Raw genomic sequence first — 15,531 nt, 5'->3', positions numbered from 1 at the left:
ACACTAAGAGCGCTGACTACAACATTACGAAATCTGTAATTTATGCTCTCTATTGCTGGTTTCTGCTGGCTGATCCAAATGTTGCTGTACCAGATACACCTGGAGAACTTTATAAATGCACAGCCTCACCCTAGAGACTTTGAAAGGCTGGAGTAGAATCTGCATCTAATCAAAGAAAGCTCTAGGTGATTCTCAGACACGGCCACACCTAGGAGCCACTGCTCTAGGCGACAGTCAACCACTGACTTTTTGAGAACGGGAGTGTCAGAAACGCAGATACCTTACGAGGTATTCAGTTACAAGCTTGAATAATAAAGATCTGTATTTTCATTTGTAATTTTCTCTTTCCATTTATTCATATCATTTCCCTAAGAGACCTACTTCACTGGATCCATGTGTTCTCTGCCCACATACATCCATAAAACCCTAATCTTATCACAGTCTCACCTTACCAAGTAACAATAATTTTCTGTTTGGTTGTCTTGTTAAGAAAGATGAGCCTTGTTATTGGAAGGCAAAGCCCTAAGAGAAGTTAGAATACTGTGGTACTATGTAATGTAGGTGTGGAATAATAAGGACCTGACCTAAGATGATGATAGTTAAGAAGGACAATGAAGATAAAGACCAAAGCCGGGACAGTCTAACACTTCTAGAACAAATTACAAAAAAATATTCTTTGAAACTTTAGGATAGACAAAGATTTCTTTAGTTGGGGTGTGCTGGGGAGCTTGAGTCATGGGGGAAAACCTGATAAATTGAATTTCATCAAAATTAAAAACATCTGTTCTTTCTTTGTAAGAAGTCATTTAGACAATGAAAAGGCATGCCAAGGCTAGAAGAAAATATAATGCATATAGTTAGCAAAGGAGGATGCTGAAATATATTTTTAAAACTCTTAAAATTCAGTAAGACAAGCAAGCAAGCCAAATTTTTAAATGGGCAAAAATTCTAATCTGACACTTCAGATATACAAGTGGCCAACGAGCATATGAAAAGATGTTCCACATTTAGTCAACAGGGAAATGCAAATTAAAATCACAATGTGATATTACTATACACCCACTAGAACGGCTAAAATAAAAAATATCAAGGATATAAAGCAACAGAAATCCTCATACACTGCTGAGAGAAATGTAAAATGGTATAACTACTTTGGAAAACAGGCCACTTCTATAAAGTAAAACACACTTATATGATTTCATAACTGTACTCCTACATATTACTCAAAAGAAAGGAAAAAAAATAAACTTCACATAAAGCATTCACGACCCAGATAATCACGATGGTGTGATCACTCACCTAGAATGTGAAGTTAAGTGGGCCTTAGGAAGCATCACTACGAAAAAAGCTAGTGGAGGTGATGGAATTCCAGTTGAGCTATTCCAAATCCTGAAAGATGATGCTGTGAAAGTGCTGCACTCAATATGCCAGCCAATTTGGAAAACTCAGCAGTGGCCACAGGACTGGAAAAGGTCAGTTTTCATTGCAATACCAAAGAAAGGCAATGCCAAAGAATGCTCAAACTACGGCACAATTGCACTCATCTCACACGCTAATAAAGTAATATATGTGAACTGTGAACTTCCAGATGTTTAAGCTGGTTTTAGAAAAGGCAAAGGAACCAGAGATCAAATTGCCAACGTCCGCTGGATCACCAAAAAAGCAAGAGAGTTCCAGAAAAACATCTATTTCTACTTTATTGACTATGCCAAAGCCTTTATGTAGATCACAATAAACTGTGGGAAATTCTGAAAGAGATGATGATACCAGACCACCTGACCTGCCTCTTGAGAAACCTATATGCAGGTCAGGAAGCAACAGTTAGAACTGGACATGGAACAACAGACTGGTTCCAAATAGGAAAAGGAGCACGTCAAGGCTGTATATATTGTCACCCTGCTTATTTAATTTATATGCAGAGTACATCATGAGAAATGCTGGGCTGGAGGAAGCACAAGCTGGAATCAAGATTGTCGGGAAAAATATCAATAACCTCAGATATGCAGATGACATCACGCTTATGGCAGAAAGTGAAGAAGAACTAAAAAGCCTCTTGATGAAAGTGAAAGAGGAGAGTGGAAAAGTTGGCTTAAAGCTCAATATTCAGAAAACTAAGATCATGGCATCTGGTCCCATCACTTCATGGCAAATAGATGGGGACACAGTGGAATCAGTGGCTGACTTTATTTTTCTGGGCTCCAAAATCACTGCAGATGGTGACTGCAGCCATGAAATTAAAAGATGCTTACTCCTTGGAAGGAAAGTTACAACCAACCTAGACAGCATATTAAAAAGCAGAGACATTACTTTGCCAAGGTCCATCTAGTCAAGGCTATGGTTTTTCCAGTAGTCATGTATGGATGTGAGAGTTGGACTGTTAAGAAAACTGAGCGCCGAAGAATTGATGCTTTTGAAGTGTGGTGTTGGAGAAGACTCTTGAGAGTCCCTTGGACTGCAAGGAGATCCAACCAGTCCATCCTAAAGGAGATCAGTCCTGAGTGTTCATTGGAAGTACTGATGCTGAAGCTGAAACTCCAATACTTTGGCCACCTGATGTGAAGAGCTGACTGATTTGAAAAGACTCTGATGCTGGGAAAGATTGAGGGCAGGAGGAGAAGGGGACAACAGAGGATGAGATGGTTGGATGGCATCACCGACTCAATGGACATGGGTTTGGGTAAACTCCGGGAGTTGGTGATGGACAGGGAGGCCTGGCGTGCTGCGGTTCATGGGGTCGCAAAGAGTTGAACATGACTGAGCGACTGAACTGAACTGAAAACATTGTGCACATAATGGGGTTATATCAATAGACACAGGAGCCAAGTTTAAGGTTTGGAAAAGTTTAGCCTCAAAAAATCTAATGTACTAAATTGACTGAAACCTTAAAAATATAAAACTCTGTAGTTATACCTAGGTTCAAGTTTTAGCTCTACTACATACTAAGTATGTAAACCGGGGCAAGGAAATTTCCCTTACCAACTGCCCAGTTTCCTCATTTGTGAAACAGAGACAATGATTTATAGACCATAAGGTTCTTATAAGAATTCGAGGAGCTAATGCATGTAAAAAGCACATAAAAGACATGGGGAATTTTAATCATTATTACTATTAATAAGCTTTTGGAATTCTAATTCTTTCCATTCAGAAATTGAAATACTGATCTAGAGTATAATACTTGAGTTATGGCAGACCTACCAAAGATATTTTCTATATATGTTAATTTCCAACTATTTATCTTCACAATAAGCAAGAGTTAATAGGTTTATCTTATTTTAAACACATCTCTCACTTCTGAAAACTATCATATGGAATCATGGTAAACCAGAGGGAGATATTGTGTGTTACAAAAACCCAATAAGCTGACCTTAACAAAGAAGTACATTCAATATGTAATTCACACTATAAATATTAATTTACCCATAACTTACCCAAGAACGTTTAGGTGTAAATCAAGATATATCTAACACTATGGCTGATGTAAATGCAAAAATTAGAGGTTGTACATGGCCATCCATACTAAAAGAACTTCCAAACAAGCCTCTATAAGATGCTGAAGTATAGCAAAGGTCAAAATATGACCCTACAACTCAAACTCATTTATTTAAAATAACAATAATAGTAATAATTGTTGAGGTTATTATTATTAGTCAGCTATCCTGAGTGGTATTCATTTACCAGGCTATGTTCTAACCTTTTTGTATGTATTAACTCATTTTAAACCTTATAAAATCTTATGTGATACACAGACACTATTATTATCTTCACTTTACCAATGATTGAAGCATACCTACTTTATTAAAATGTGCAAGTTTTTTTATGATATTAAAAAAAATTTTAAGACAAAAAATTTGTCATCCCCAAAAGTAGACTTCATGTCGTCTCTTTAATCTAAAAACTAGTGCTTAGGCGGCAAGAACCATTTATCCTGACTTTCCTACAGGAACTATATTCTAATGTTTACTAGGCAGCCTTAAGATAAGTGAGATCTCTTTCTTACAGAAAAACTTCAGTAACGAATGTAAAAGGAATGATAGAATTAGTAAAAAAAAAAATCACTATTTTTCAACCTCTGCTGCTGCTGCTACTGCTAAGTCACTTCAGTTGTATCCGACTCTGTGCAACCCCATAGATGGGCAGCACACCAGGCTCCCCCTGGGATTCTCCAGGGGTTGCCATTTCCTTCTCCAATGCATGAAAATGAAAAGTGAAAGTGAAGTTGCTCAGTCGTGCCGACTCTTAGCGACCCCATGGACTGCAGCCTACTTTCACCCCCTAATGATTATCAAAGAGTGCTTACATCTTTAGGTAAAAAGCTAAAGAGCAACAGAATATTTACTACATTTTACTTTCAGGTTATAAGGAGAGAAAAGATGCAACAAGAGGATCAAGCTGTTTACCAGCTGAGTTTACTAACCAACCTCAAACCACGAAGAGCAAGACAATCACAGGTCCCACACAAGTGATATATCACACTAATACATATCTTGCCAAAAATGCTCAACCTGAACGTAATCAAGCCTTTGCATTTAACTTTCAGTTCATATAAAATATAAAAGACGGGGAAACAAAACAACACTGCAAGGAGGCAATCAGATTCAAAAGGTCAGACATAGGGACACTGACTTAGTTTCTTAAAGAAGTCAAAGGCCCAAGAGAAAATAAGAGTAAACAAGGAGACTCTTTGAATTAAAGGAGATATAATGACATAATCAAATGCAATGTATGACCTTTTCCTGGATCTTGGTTTCAACAAGCTTACTGAAAAAGACTTGGGGACAACTGGGGAAATTTAAGTACGAACTAGGTATTAAAGAAAGTGAAGTCGCTCAGTCATGTCTGACTCTTTGGGACCACATGGTCTGTAGCCTACCGGGCTCCTCTGTCCATGGGGTTTTCCAGGCAAGAACACTGGAGTGGGCTGCCGTTTTCTTCTCCAAAACTAGGTATTAGCTTATATCATTAATTTTATTAGACATAATAAAGGTTTTATGGTTATGTAAGAAAATGTTCTTAAATTTTAGAGATGGATTAAGTATTTGGGGGTATAACATCACGAGGTCTATGATTTACTCCAAATATTCCAGCCCCACCCCCAAATAAATAAAATACAACAAAAGGTTAATAATTTCTTACATCTACCTGATGGGTTTATTAGTCTTAACTGCATTATTCTTACAAGCTCCCTGCTTGTCTGAAAATGTTCATGATACATATAAATACAAGAAGCTTTAGTAACTAACCCTTTTGTTGTTTCATTAAATATCAAGTTAAAGGATTTCTCTAAATATTCTAGTACACAGATATATGAAACAGATGAACCATATTTATTACAGTCAAAATTCTGGTGCACAGAACCAAAAAAAAAATCACATAGGTTGCATCCTTCCAGAATTTTATGTTACAATTTTTTTTACAATGTTATGTAAAAATGTTTCCATCTAATACTTGACTAGAAAAAATTTTCTACTGGAGTAAATTAGAAAATGGTCACGTAACTTACGATCAACAAGTTAATACTCATTTTAAAAGAAGTAACTAAAGCCTACCCCAAGGGATAATTCATACAGTAACAACACCAAAACCCGCCTAATTATGCAGACAATATAACATAACATTTAAGACTTACCCGTGGTGGATTCATGTCGATGTATGGCAAAACCATCACAATATTGTGAAGTATCCCCCAGTTAAAATAATTAATTTTAAAAAGTTTGATAATCTAAGTATGTATTGGCTTTTAAATACCAAATTTAAGTTCTTAGCTTTAAAAGCAGAAGTCTTTCCCCCTAGTTATCAGTAGTACTGATAACTGATTGGAGATCAGTAATTATCAGTAGTACCAATAGCTGATAAGGAGCGTTCAAAGTATATGATCAAATAAACTTCAGCTAAGAAACAGAATCCAATATAAAAAATGTATCAATTATGAATTAGAAATGATCATAATCACTGAAGTTTCCAAGACACTTTCAAAAGGTCTGCAAGGTCAAAACAAGTTTCATAATACTCTTTTATTGTGCTGACATCTTCACTAGTCGTGCAAAAGCAGTGCTAGATGAGACCACTGGCACCTTGGCCCTTATCAAAGCAGAGGCACCCGACCGTAGTCACTGACTTCTTCACTGCCATGCACTTGCAGTGAAAGAAGGTCGGTTTCACTGACAAATATCCTTGATAAAGCTAGACATAAATTAAAGAGATTTGCAAAAAATATAAAACAGTAGATCTCAGCCAGACACAATTTTGTCCCACAAGGGGTTTTTGTCAAGATGGTAACCCACTCCAGCACTCTTGCCTGGACAATCACATGGACGGAGGAGCGTAGTATGCTACAGTCCATGGGGTCGCAAAGAGTCAGACACGACTGAGCGACTTCACTTCACTTCAGGGCTAATTCTAGTTGTCACATCCAGGAAAACTGCTACTGGCATCTAGTGCACAGAGGTCAAGGATGCTGCTAAATACCCTGCAATGCACAGGATAGCTCCCTCAACAAAGAATTACCCAGCCCAAAATGACAACAGGGGCAAGGCTGTGGGACCTTGAAGGAAAAGAATACCACTCTTCTCATTCTCACTCAACTCTTCTTTGGTGGGGAGGGGAGTCAGTTATTGTTCATAAAAATATGTTATTCATATTAGCCTATAATAGGTTTATTATTATAATTTGAAATGAATTAAGGGTAAGCATTTTAAATAAATTATTATGTGTAAAATAAGCTACAAGGCTATATAATACAACACAGAGAATGTAACTGATATTTTATAATAACTATAAGTGGAGTATGGGCTTCACTGGCAGATCAGCTGGTCAAGAATCCACCTGCAATGCAGGAAACCCCGGTTCAATTCCTGAGTCAGGAAGATTCCTCGAGTAGGACAGGCTACCTACTCCAGTCTTCTTGGGCTTCTCTGGTGGCTCAAATGGTAAACAATCCACCTGCAATGTGGGAGTTCGATCCCTGGGTTGGGAAGATCCCCTGGAGGGAGGCATGGCAACCCACTCCAGTATTCTTGCCTGGAGAATCTCCATGGACAGAGAAGTCTGGCGGGCTACAATCCATGGGGTCTCAAAGAGTGTGACTGAGTGACTAAGCACAGCACAGCACAGCACATAAAAGGAGTATAATCCTTAAAAATTGTGAATCACTAAACTACCACACAATTGCACTCATCTCACACACTAGTAAAGTAATGCTCAAAATTCTCAAAGCCAGGCTTCAGTAATATGTGAACCATGAACTTCCAGATGTTTAAGCTGGTTTTAGAAAAGGCAGAGGAACCAGAGATCAAATTGCCAAGATCCGCTGGATCATGGAAAAAGCAAGAGAGTTCCAGAAAAACATCTATTTCTGCTTTATTGACTATGCCAAAACCTTTGACTGTGTGGATCACAACAAACTGTGGAAAATTCTAAAAGAGATGGGAATACCAGACCACCTGACCTGCCTCTTGAGAAACCTGTATGCAGGTCAGGAAGCAACAGTTAGACCTAGACATGGAACAACAGACTGGTTCCAAATAGGAAAAGGAGTATGTCAAAGCTGTATACTGACATCCTGCTTATTTAACTTCTATGCAGAATACATCATGAGAAACGCTGGGCTGGAAGAAGCACAAGCTGGACTCAAGATTGCTGGGAGAAATCTCAATAACCTCAGATATGCAGATGACACCACCCTTATGGCAGAAAGTGAAGAAGAACTAAAAAGCCTCTTGATGAAAGTGAAAGAGGAGAGTGGAAAAGTTGGCTTAAAGCGTAACATTCAGAAAACTAAGATCATGGCATCTGGTCCCATCACTCCATGGCAAATAGATGGGGACACAGTGGAAACAGAGGCTGACTTTATTTTTCTGGGCTCCAAAATCACTGCAGATGGTGACTGCAGCCATGATATTAAAAGATGCTTACTCCTTGGAAGGAAAGTTATGACCAACCTAGATATAGCATATTAAAAAGCAGAGACATTATTTTGCCAACAAAGATCTGTCTAGTCAAGGCTATGGTTTTTCCAGTGGTCATGTATGGATGTGAGAGTTGGATTGTGAAGAAAGCTGAGCGCCGAAGAATTGATGGTTTTTAACTGTGGTGCTGGAGAAGACTCTTGAGAGTCCCTTGGACTGCAAGGAGATCCAACCAGTCCATCCTAAAGGAAATCAGTCGTGGGTATTCACTGGAAGGACTGATGCAGAGGCTGAAACTCCAATACTTTGGCCACCTTATGCCAAGAGCTGACTCACTGGAAAAGACCCTGATGCTGGAAGGGATTGGGGGCAGGAGGAAAAGGGGACGACAGAGGATGAGATGGCTGGATGGCATCACCGACTTGATGCACATGAGTTTGGGTAAACTCCGGGAGTTGGTGATGGACAGGGAAGCCTGGCGTGTTGCGGTTCATGGGGTCGCAAAGAGTCAGACACGACTGAGCGACTGAACTGAACTGAACTGATACTTACACCTGTAACATACATATGTATATCAAGTGTAGAAAGTGTTAGTCACTCAGTCGTGTCTGATTCTTTGCGACCCCATGGACTGTAGCCAACCAGGCTCCTCTGTCAATGGGATTCTCCAGGCAAGAATACTGGAGGGAGTTGCCATTTCTTTCTCCAGGGGATCTTCCCAAGCCAGGGATTGAACACGGCTCTCCCACACTGCAGGCAGATTATTTACCCACTAAGCCACCAGGGAAGTCCACATGTATATAGTTGATAAGTATATCAACTATACATCAATTCAAAAAACAAAGTAAACATTTTTTTAAAGTTTCAGTTTTAATATGCAATACAGTAAGTATCAATAGGTTAATTAATCCACATAAAGGTTCTTTGGGGTCTTCAGTAATTTTTGACAGTATTAAAGGAGTCCTGAAGCCAAAAATTTGAAAATCACTGAATTAAAAGAATGGTATAACTAACCAAATATTTTAGAGAATATAAAGAGTATTAAAAAGTACTCCAAAGGAAAATGCGCTCATTTGAAGTGTATTATGGGTGACCAAAACAAAACAAACATAAAACTCTATAAAACCAAATAGTCAAAAAGAAAAGTCATGGTACACCAGCAAAGGACAGACCTCCCTAAAAAATAAAACAATGCATACACACAGAGCCCACCATCAGTGACAACAAAAAAACATTAAAAGTACAACTGCGTACCCGGGGTATGAGGACTTGCTGGACTGAAAGATGGCTGATACAAATCTTTGGTTGGCGTTGGAAAAGCCTCTTTCCCTTGGCGCTGACTCATCCTTCCTGGTGTCAGGTGTTGAGTATCGTCACTGTTTGCTACCACAGCTCAAGGAAAGAAGGGAAAAAGAAATTAGTACTTAAGTCACAGATTTACATAACAGCATAGTTAATAACATGGGCTAGAACTGTGATTGACATGGCCTCAATGGTTATATTCATTTCACCAACTCAATGCTCTAATAATACTTTAGTAAATTAAATTACTTTAATGAATAATTAATAAATGTTTTATTTTTAGTTTGCTATCAATTCAAGAGGAGTTTATAGTCATGCGTCAAATTGCACAAATTACAGACCTCATAAAAATGAAAACACATATTCTGATAATGAAAGGTACTCCAAGGTTTACTATCAACCTTTCATTGTGTTATTGACTCTATATATTTGCCAACAGAGCAATAAGCAAAAGACAATGCAGAAGACATACAAATGGTCAACAAACATATGAAAAGACAGTCGACCTCATTGGTAATGAGGAAATATTCCAGTTTACAGCAGCATAAAATGGCATGGTGGCGGTGGGTTAGTCACTAAGTTCTGTCCGGCTCTCCGTGACTAGCCTGGACTCTGACCACGTGGACTGCGGCCTGCCAGGCTCCTCCGTCCACGGGATTTCCCAGGCAGGAACACTGGAGCGGGTGCCATTCCCTACGCCAGGGGATCTCCTGACCCAGGGACCTAACCCAGGTCTCCTGTGCTGCAGGCAGTCTCCTGCATTGCAGGTGAATTCTTTACCAGCTGAGCCACAAAATAGTATTTCATATGCACTAGAATTTCTAATTTCCGACTTTCATGGAAAGTAGGTGTGATTCTTATTTTAAAGTTGGGGAAACTTGGAGGTTCAGAGATTGCCTTGCCTAAAACTAATACTGGTAATATTCTAACAAAGGACCATTTGGTTCAAAGTCTGGTTTCTTAAGAGCTTGCTGCCTCAATGATAAATCTAAATAGTGTTTAAGGCTTCTAGTCACCCCTCTGACCAAGCTACTGATAGAGGAAAGCGATGCCCAGTTCCAGAGAGGACAGAAAAGAAAAAAAATACTGATTGAAGGAGCAGGACAAATTGTGAGCAAGACCACAGTGCCCCAGGATCTCCATTCTTCGATTTTTAGGTAACTGTGCTTTCAGTCTACAGAAACCTTAGCTTTATCTTGAGAGACAATGATTCTGTCTTCAATCTAGATGTAATTTCAAACTTAACCAGAACTTAGGCTGACATTTTTAATCACCATATCTTTCAAGGAAAATTGCTTCTTTGACATTTTAAACACAAATTATCTTTCACATAATCATTAATGTACTTTTGATGGTGCTAAAGTTTTCAAAATTATATTTTAGCTCCTTAAATTTTAAAGTAAAAATTCAAAAATACTCTCACTTATCATCCAAGTAAAGTTACAAAGAATTTATTTTCCCATCTAATCAATAAAAAAGCATTCTACACTGATGACTACTAAATTTTTATCTCCTCCCAAACTCAAAAACTCACACATCAGTTGCCTGCCTGTATTACTTAACAGACATCTCAAATTTATCCAGAACAGTCTTTATTTTATTTATCCTCCAGATTTGCCTCTCTCCCATCTGTTAATGGAATCACTATTCTGCTCTTCCACTTTCTCAGACCAAAAACTTTAGATGTATTCTTTGATTTTTCTCTTTCTCTCCCATTTCATACTCAGTCAATCTGTGATATCTTTATCTTCAAAATTTATCTGGGATCCTCCTACTTCTCTGCACTTCCACAACTACTACCCTGTTACAAGACACCATTACCTTTCCACTGATCACAGCAGCATGTTTCTACCTAGTTTCTACCTGTATCATCTTGCTCCTTGCTTGCGTAGAGTTCACTGTCTGTACAGAAGCCTGAGCAATCTTTGAAACCATGAATGCAAAACAGTAAAACCTGAAAACTTTTAAGAGAATATAAATTTGGGGTAGGCAATGATTCCCTTAAAAAGACACACGAAACACTCACCAATAAAGAAAGCTCGGGGTGGAGGTGGGGATTAAGAATTAACCTAATCAGACTTCAGGCTCTACTACAAAGCCACAGTCATCAAGACAGTATGGTACTGGCACAAAGACAGAAATATAGATCAATGGAACAAAATAGAAAGCCAAGAGATAAATCCACGCACATATGGACACCTTATCTTTGACAAAGGAGGCAAGAATATACAATGGATTAAAGACAATCTCTTTAACAAGTGGTGCTGGAAAAACTGGTCAACCACTTGTAAAAGAATGAAACTAGAGCACTTTCTAACACCATACACAAAAATAAACTCAAAATGGATTAAAGATAAAAATGTAAGACCAGAAACTATAAAACTCCTAGAGGAGAACATAGGCAAAACACTCTCCGACATATATCACAGCAGGATCCTCTATGACCCACCTCCCAGAATATTGGAAATAAAAGCAAAACTAAACAAATGGGACCTAATTAAAATTAAAAGCTTCTGCACATCAAAGGAAACTATTAGCAAGGTGAAAAGACAGCCTTCAGAATGGGAGAAAATAATAGCAAATGAAGCAACTGACAAACAACTAATCTCAAAAATACACAAGCAACTCCTACAGCTCAATTCCAGAAAAATAAATGACCCAATCAAAGAATGGGCCAAAGAACTAAACAGACATTTCTCCAAAGAAGACATACAGATGGCTAACAAACACATGAAAAGATGCTCAACATCACTCATTATCAGAGAAATGCAAATCAAAACCACTATGAGGTACCATTTCACGCCAGTCAGAATGGCTGCGATCCAAAAGTCTACAAGCAATAAATGCTGGAGAGGCTGTGGAGAAAAGGGAACCCTCTTACACTGTTGGTGGGAATGCAAACTAGTACAGCCACTATGGAGAACAGTGTGGAGATTCCTTAAAAAACTGGGAATAGAACTGCCTTATGATCCAGCAATCCCACTGCTGGGCATACACACTGAGGAAACCAGAATTGAAAGAGACACGTGTACCCCAATGTTCATCGCAGCACTGTTTATAATAGCCAGGACATGGAAGCAACCTAGATGTCCATCAGCAGATGAATGGTTAAGAAAGCAGTGGTACATATACACAATGGAGTATTACTCAGCCATTAAAAAGAATACATTTGAATCAGTTCTAATGACGTGGATGAAACTGGAGCCTATAATACAGAGTGAAGTAAGCCAGAAAGAAAAACACCAGTACAGTATACTAATGCATATATATGGAATTTAGAAAGATGGTAACAATAACCCTGTATACGAGACAGCAAAAGAGACACAGATGTATAGAACAGTCTTTTGGACTCTGTGGGAGAGGGAGAGGGTGGGATGATTTGGGAGAATGGCATTGAAATATGTATAATATCATGTATGAAATGAGTCGCCAGTCCAGGTTCGATGCACGATACTGGATGCTTGGGGCTGGTGCACTGGGACGACCCAGAGGGATGGTATGAGGAGGGAGGAGGGAGGAGGGTTTAGGATGGGGAACACATGTATACCTGTGGTGGATTCATTTCGATTTTTGGCAAAACCAATACAATATTGTAAAGTTTAAAAATAAAATAAAATTTTTTAAAAAAATAAAAAATAAATAAAAAATTAAAAAAAGAATTAACCTAATCAAAAGATAAAAGGAAACTGGGGAAACCAAGAGATTTGTAACACATATAATTAACGAAGAGTTGGAATCCAAAATATGTTTAAAAAAAAATTCCTGTAAATCAATTAGAGAAAGATCAAAAGGCAAAAGAAACACAGGGGCAAAAGAATACATCAAAAAGAATGCCTAAGAATACATTTAACCAAGGAGGTGAAAGACCTGTGAACTGAAAACTGTAAGACCCCGAGGAAAGACACTGAAGAAGACAGACACCAATGCAGAGGTGCACTATATGATGGACTGGAGGAGCAACTACAGACAGTGCAAGCCCTCTCAAGATTCCAATGGCAATTTTTTTTTTTTTTAACAAAAACAGAAAAAACAATTCTAACACTTGTGTGGAATCACAAAAGATCCCAAATAGCCAAAGCAATCTTGAAGAACAAAACTAGAGGCATCATACTTCCTGATCTCAAATTATATTACAAAGCTATGGTAATCAGAACTCCATGGCACTTGCATAAAAAGGCACCTAGACCAATGGCACAGAACTGAGAGCCCAGAAATAAACCTACATGTATACGGTCAATTAATTTATGACAAAGGAGCCAAAAACATACAACAGGGAAAAGGCCAGTCTCTTTCATAAATACTGTGGGAAACCTGGACAGCCACACACAAGAGAAACAAACTGTACCTCTATCTTACTGTTACAAAAAAATTAACTCAAAATGGCTTAAGACCTGAAAATATAAAATTCCTAGAAGAAAACTAGAAGTGAGCTCCTTGACATGGGTCTTGGCAATGATTCTTTTAGATTTGACACCACAAGACAATAAAGGCAAAAATAAAGAACTGAAACTACATCAGACTAAAACATTTCTGCACAGCACAGGAAACCATCAATACAATGAATGGCATAAAATGCTTGCAAATAGTATATCTGATAAGGGATTAATATCCAAAACATATAAGAACTCTTATAGCTCAATAAAAGTATACATGAAAAGATGATCAACATTAGTATTCATCAGAGAAATGCAAATCAAAAGCACAGTGAAGTATCACTTCACACCTGGTAAAATTGCTATTATTAAAAAGATAAAAAATAATAAGTATTGATGAGGATGCAGCAATAAGGCAACCCTTGAGCACTGTTGGTGGGAATGTAAACCGGTACAGTCATTATGGAAAACAGCATGGAGGTTCATGGAAAATAGTATGGAGGTTCCTCAAAAAGTAAACCTAAAACTACCATATGATCCACCAGTTCTACTTCTGGGTGTTTATCCAAATGAAATGAGAACCCAATTTGAAAAAGACACATGCAGTCCATGTTCATTGCAGCATTATTCACAACTGCCAAGATATGGAGACAACCTAACTATCCATCAATGGAAGAATGGCTGAAGACAATGTGGTGTATATATAGTCAATGGAATACAACTCAGACATAAAACTGAGCTCACAGACACAGAGAACAAACTGGTGGTTTGCCAGAGAGGGGGATGGGGTTGTGGTTGTGCCAAATGGGTCAAAAAGTACAAACTTCCAGTTATGAAATAAAGAAGTCATGTGGATGTAATGCACAGCATGGCAACTAGAGTTCATACTGTACTGCATATCTGAAATGTGCTAAGATAGTAAATCTTTTTTTTCAATTGAAGTGTGAGAGTGCAAGTCACTCAGTTTGTGTTCGACTATACAGTCCTGGGAATCCTCCAGGCCAGAATAGTGGAGTGGGTAGGTAACCTTCCCCTTCTCTGGGGGATCATCCCAATCCACAGAGCAAACCCAGGTCTCCCACATTGCAGGCGGATTCTTTACCAGCTGAGCCACCAGGGAAGTCCAAGAATACTGGCATGGGTAGCATATCCCTAGAGTGGGTAGTCTATCCCTTCTACAGCGGATTGTCCCAACCCAGGAATCGAACTGGGGTCTCCTGCACTGTAGGTGGATTCTTTACCAGCTGAGCTACCAGAGAAGCTTCCCTTGTGGCTCAGCTGGTAACTGAACCATAGCTTATAATGTTTCAGGTGTACAGCAAAGTGACTCAGTTACATATCTACCTATATTCTTTTTCAGATTCTTCTCCATTATAGGTTATTACGAGAGTACGTTTTAAAAGCTGTCATTATTAAGAAAAAAAACTCTGTAACAATCTATGGTGATGGATGCTAAGTAAATTTACTGCGATTATCACTTCATAGTATATACAAATATGGAATCCTTATGTCACACACTGGAAACTAATACAATGTTGTATGTCAATTAAACATCTATTAATGTTTTTAATTAAAGAAAAATGGTAGGAAAACATGAACAATTAGAAGAAATGCAAACGGCCCATAAATGTACAAAAAGATTTTGATCCTCCTTAGTAATAAGGGAAAAAAACAAATCAAGATCACAATGAAATAAATATTTTATACTCAGTAAAACTGAAAAAAATTAGTAAGTCTGATACTATCCAATGATGGTAAGGATACGGTCAGCGAGCCAACATAAGCATTGCTGATAGAGTATGAACTGACACAAGCACTTTGGAAAACCACTTAGGTCTTATAACATTGAAGTTTAGCATATTCTACGGGTCCAAAAATTCCACTCTTAGCTTTATACCTGGAATGTGTATACCAAAAGACAAGGATAAAAATGTTCATAGCAACACTGTTCA

At 38.2% G+C, this 15,531-nt stretch overlaps 1 protein-coding gene across 10 annotated transcripts in view; it reads right to left on the bottom strand.

Moving 5' to 3' along the window:
• The window catches only part of OSBPL8 (oxysterol binding protein like 8), a 170,163-nt gene that overhangs the window by 68,484 nt on the left and 86,148 nt on the right, over positions 1 to 15,531 (bottom strand). For all 10 annotated transcript variants that reach the window (XM_055587237.1, XM_055587258.1, XM_055587286.1 and 7 more), the window contains one exon: positions 9,159 to 9,296. In XM_055587237.1, coding sequence (XP_055443212.1) covers positions 9,159 to 9,296 — 138 coding nt within the window. The remainder of the gene's footprint in view (positions 1 to 9,158; positions 9,297 to 15,531) is intronic.

This window comes from Bubalus kerabau, chromosome 1 (genome assembly GCF_029407905.1).
Source record: "Bubalus kerabau isolate K-KA32 ecotype Philippines breed swamp buffalo chromosome 1, PCC_UOA_SB_1v2, whole genome shotgun sequence".
Lineage (NCBI taxonomy): Eukaryota > Metazoa > Chordata > Mammalia > Artiodactyla > Bovidae > Bubalus > Bubalus kerabau.
The sequence above is the reverse complement of the archived record's forward strand: the minus strand, read 5'-3'. Positions and strand labels throughout refer to the sequence as shown.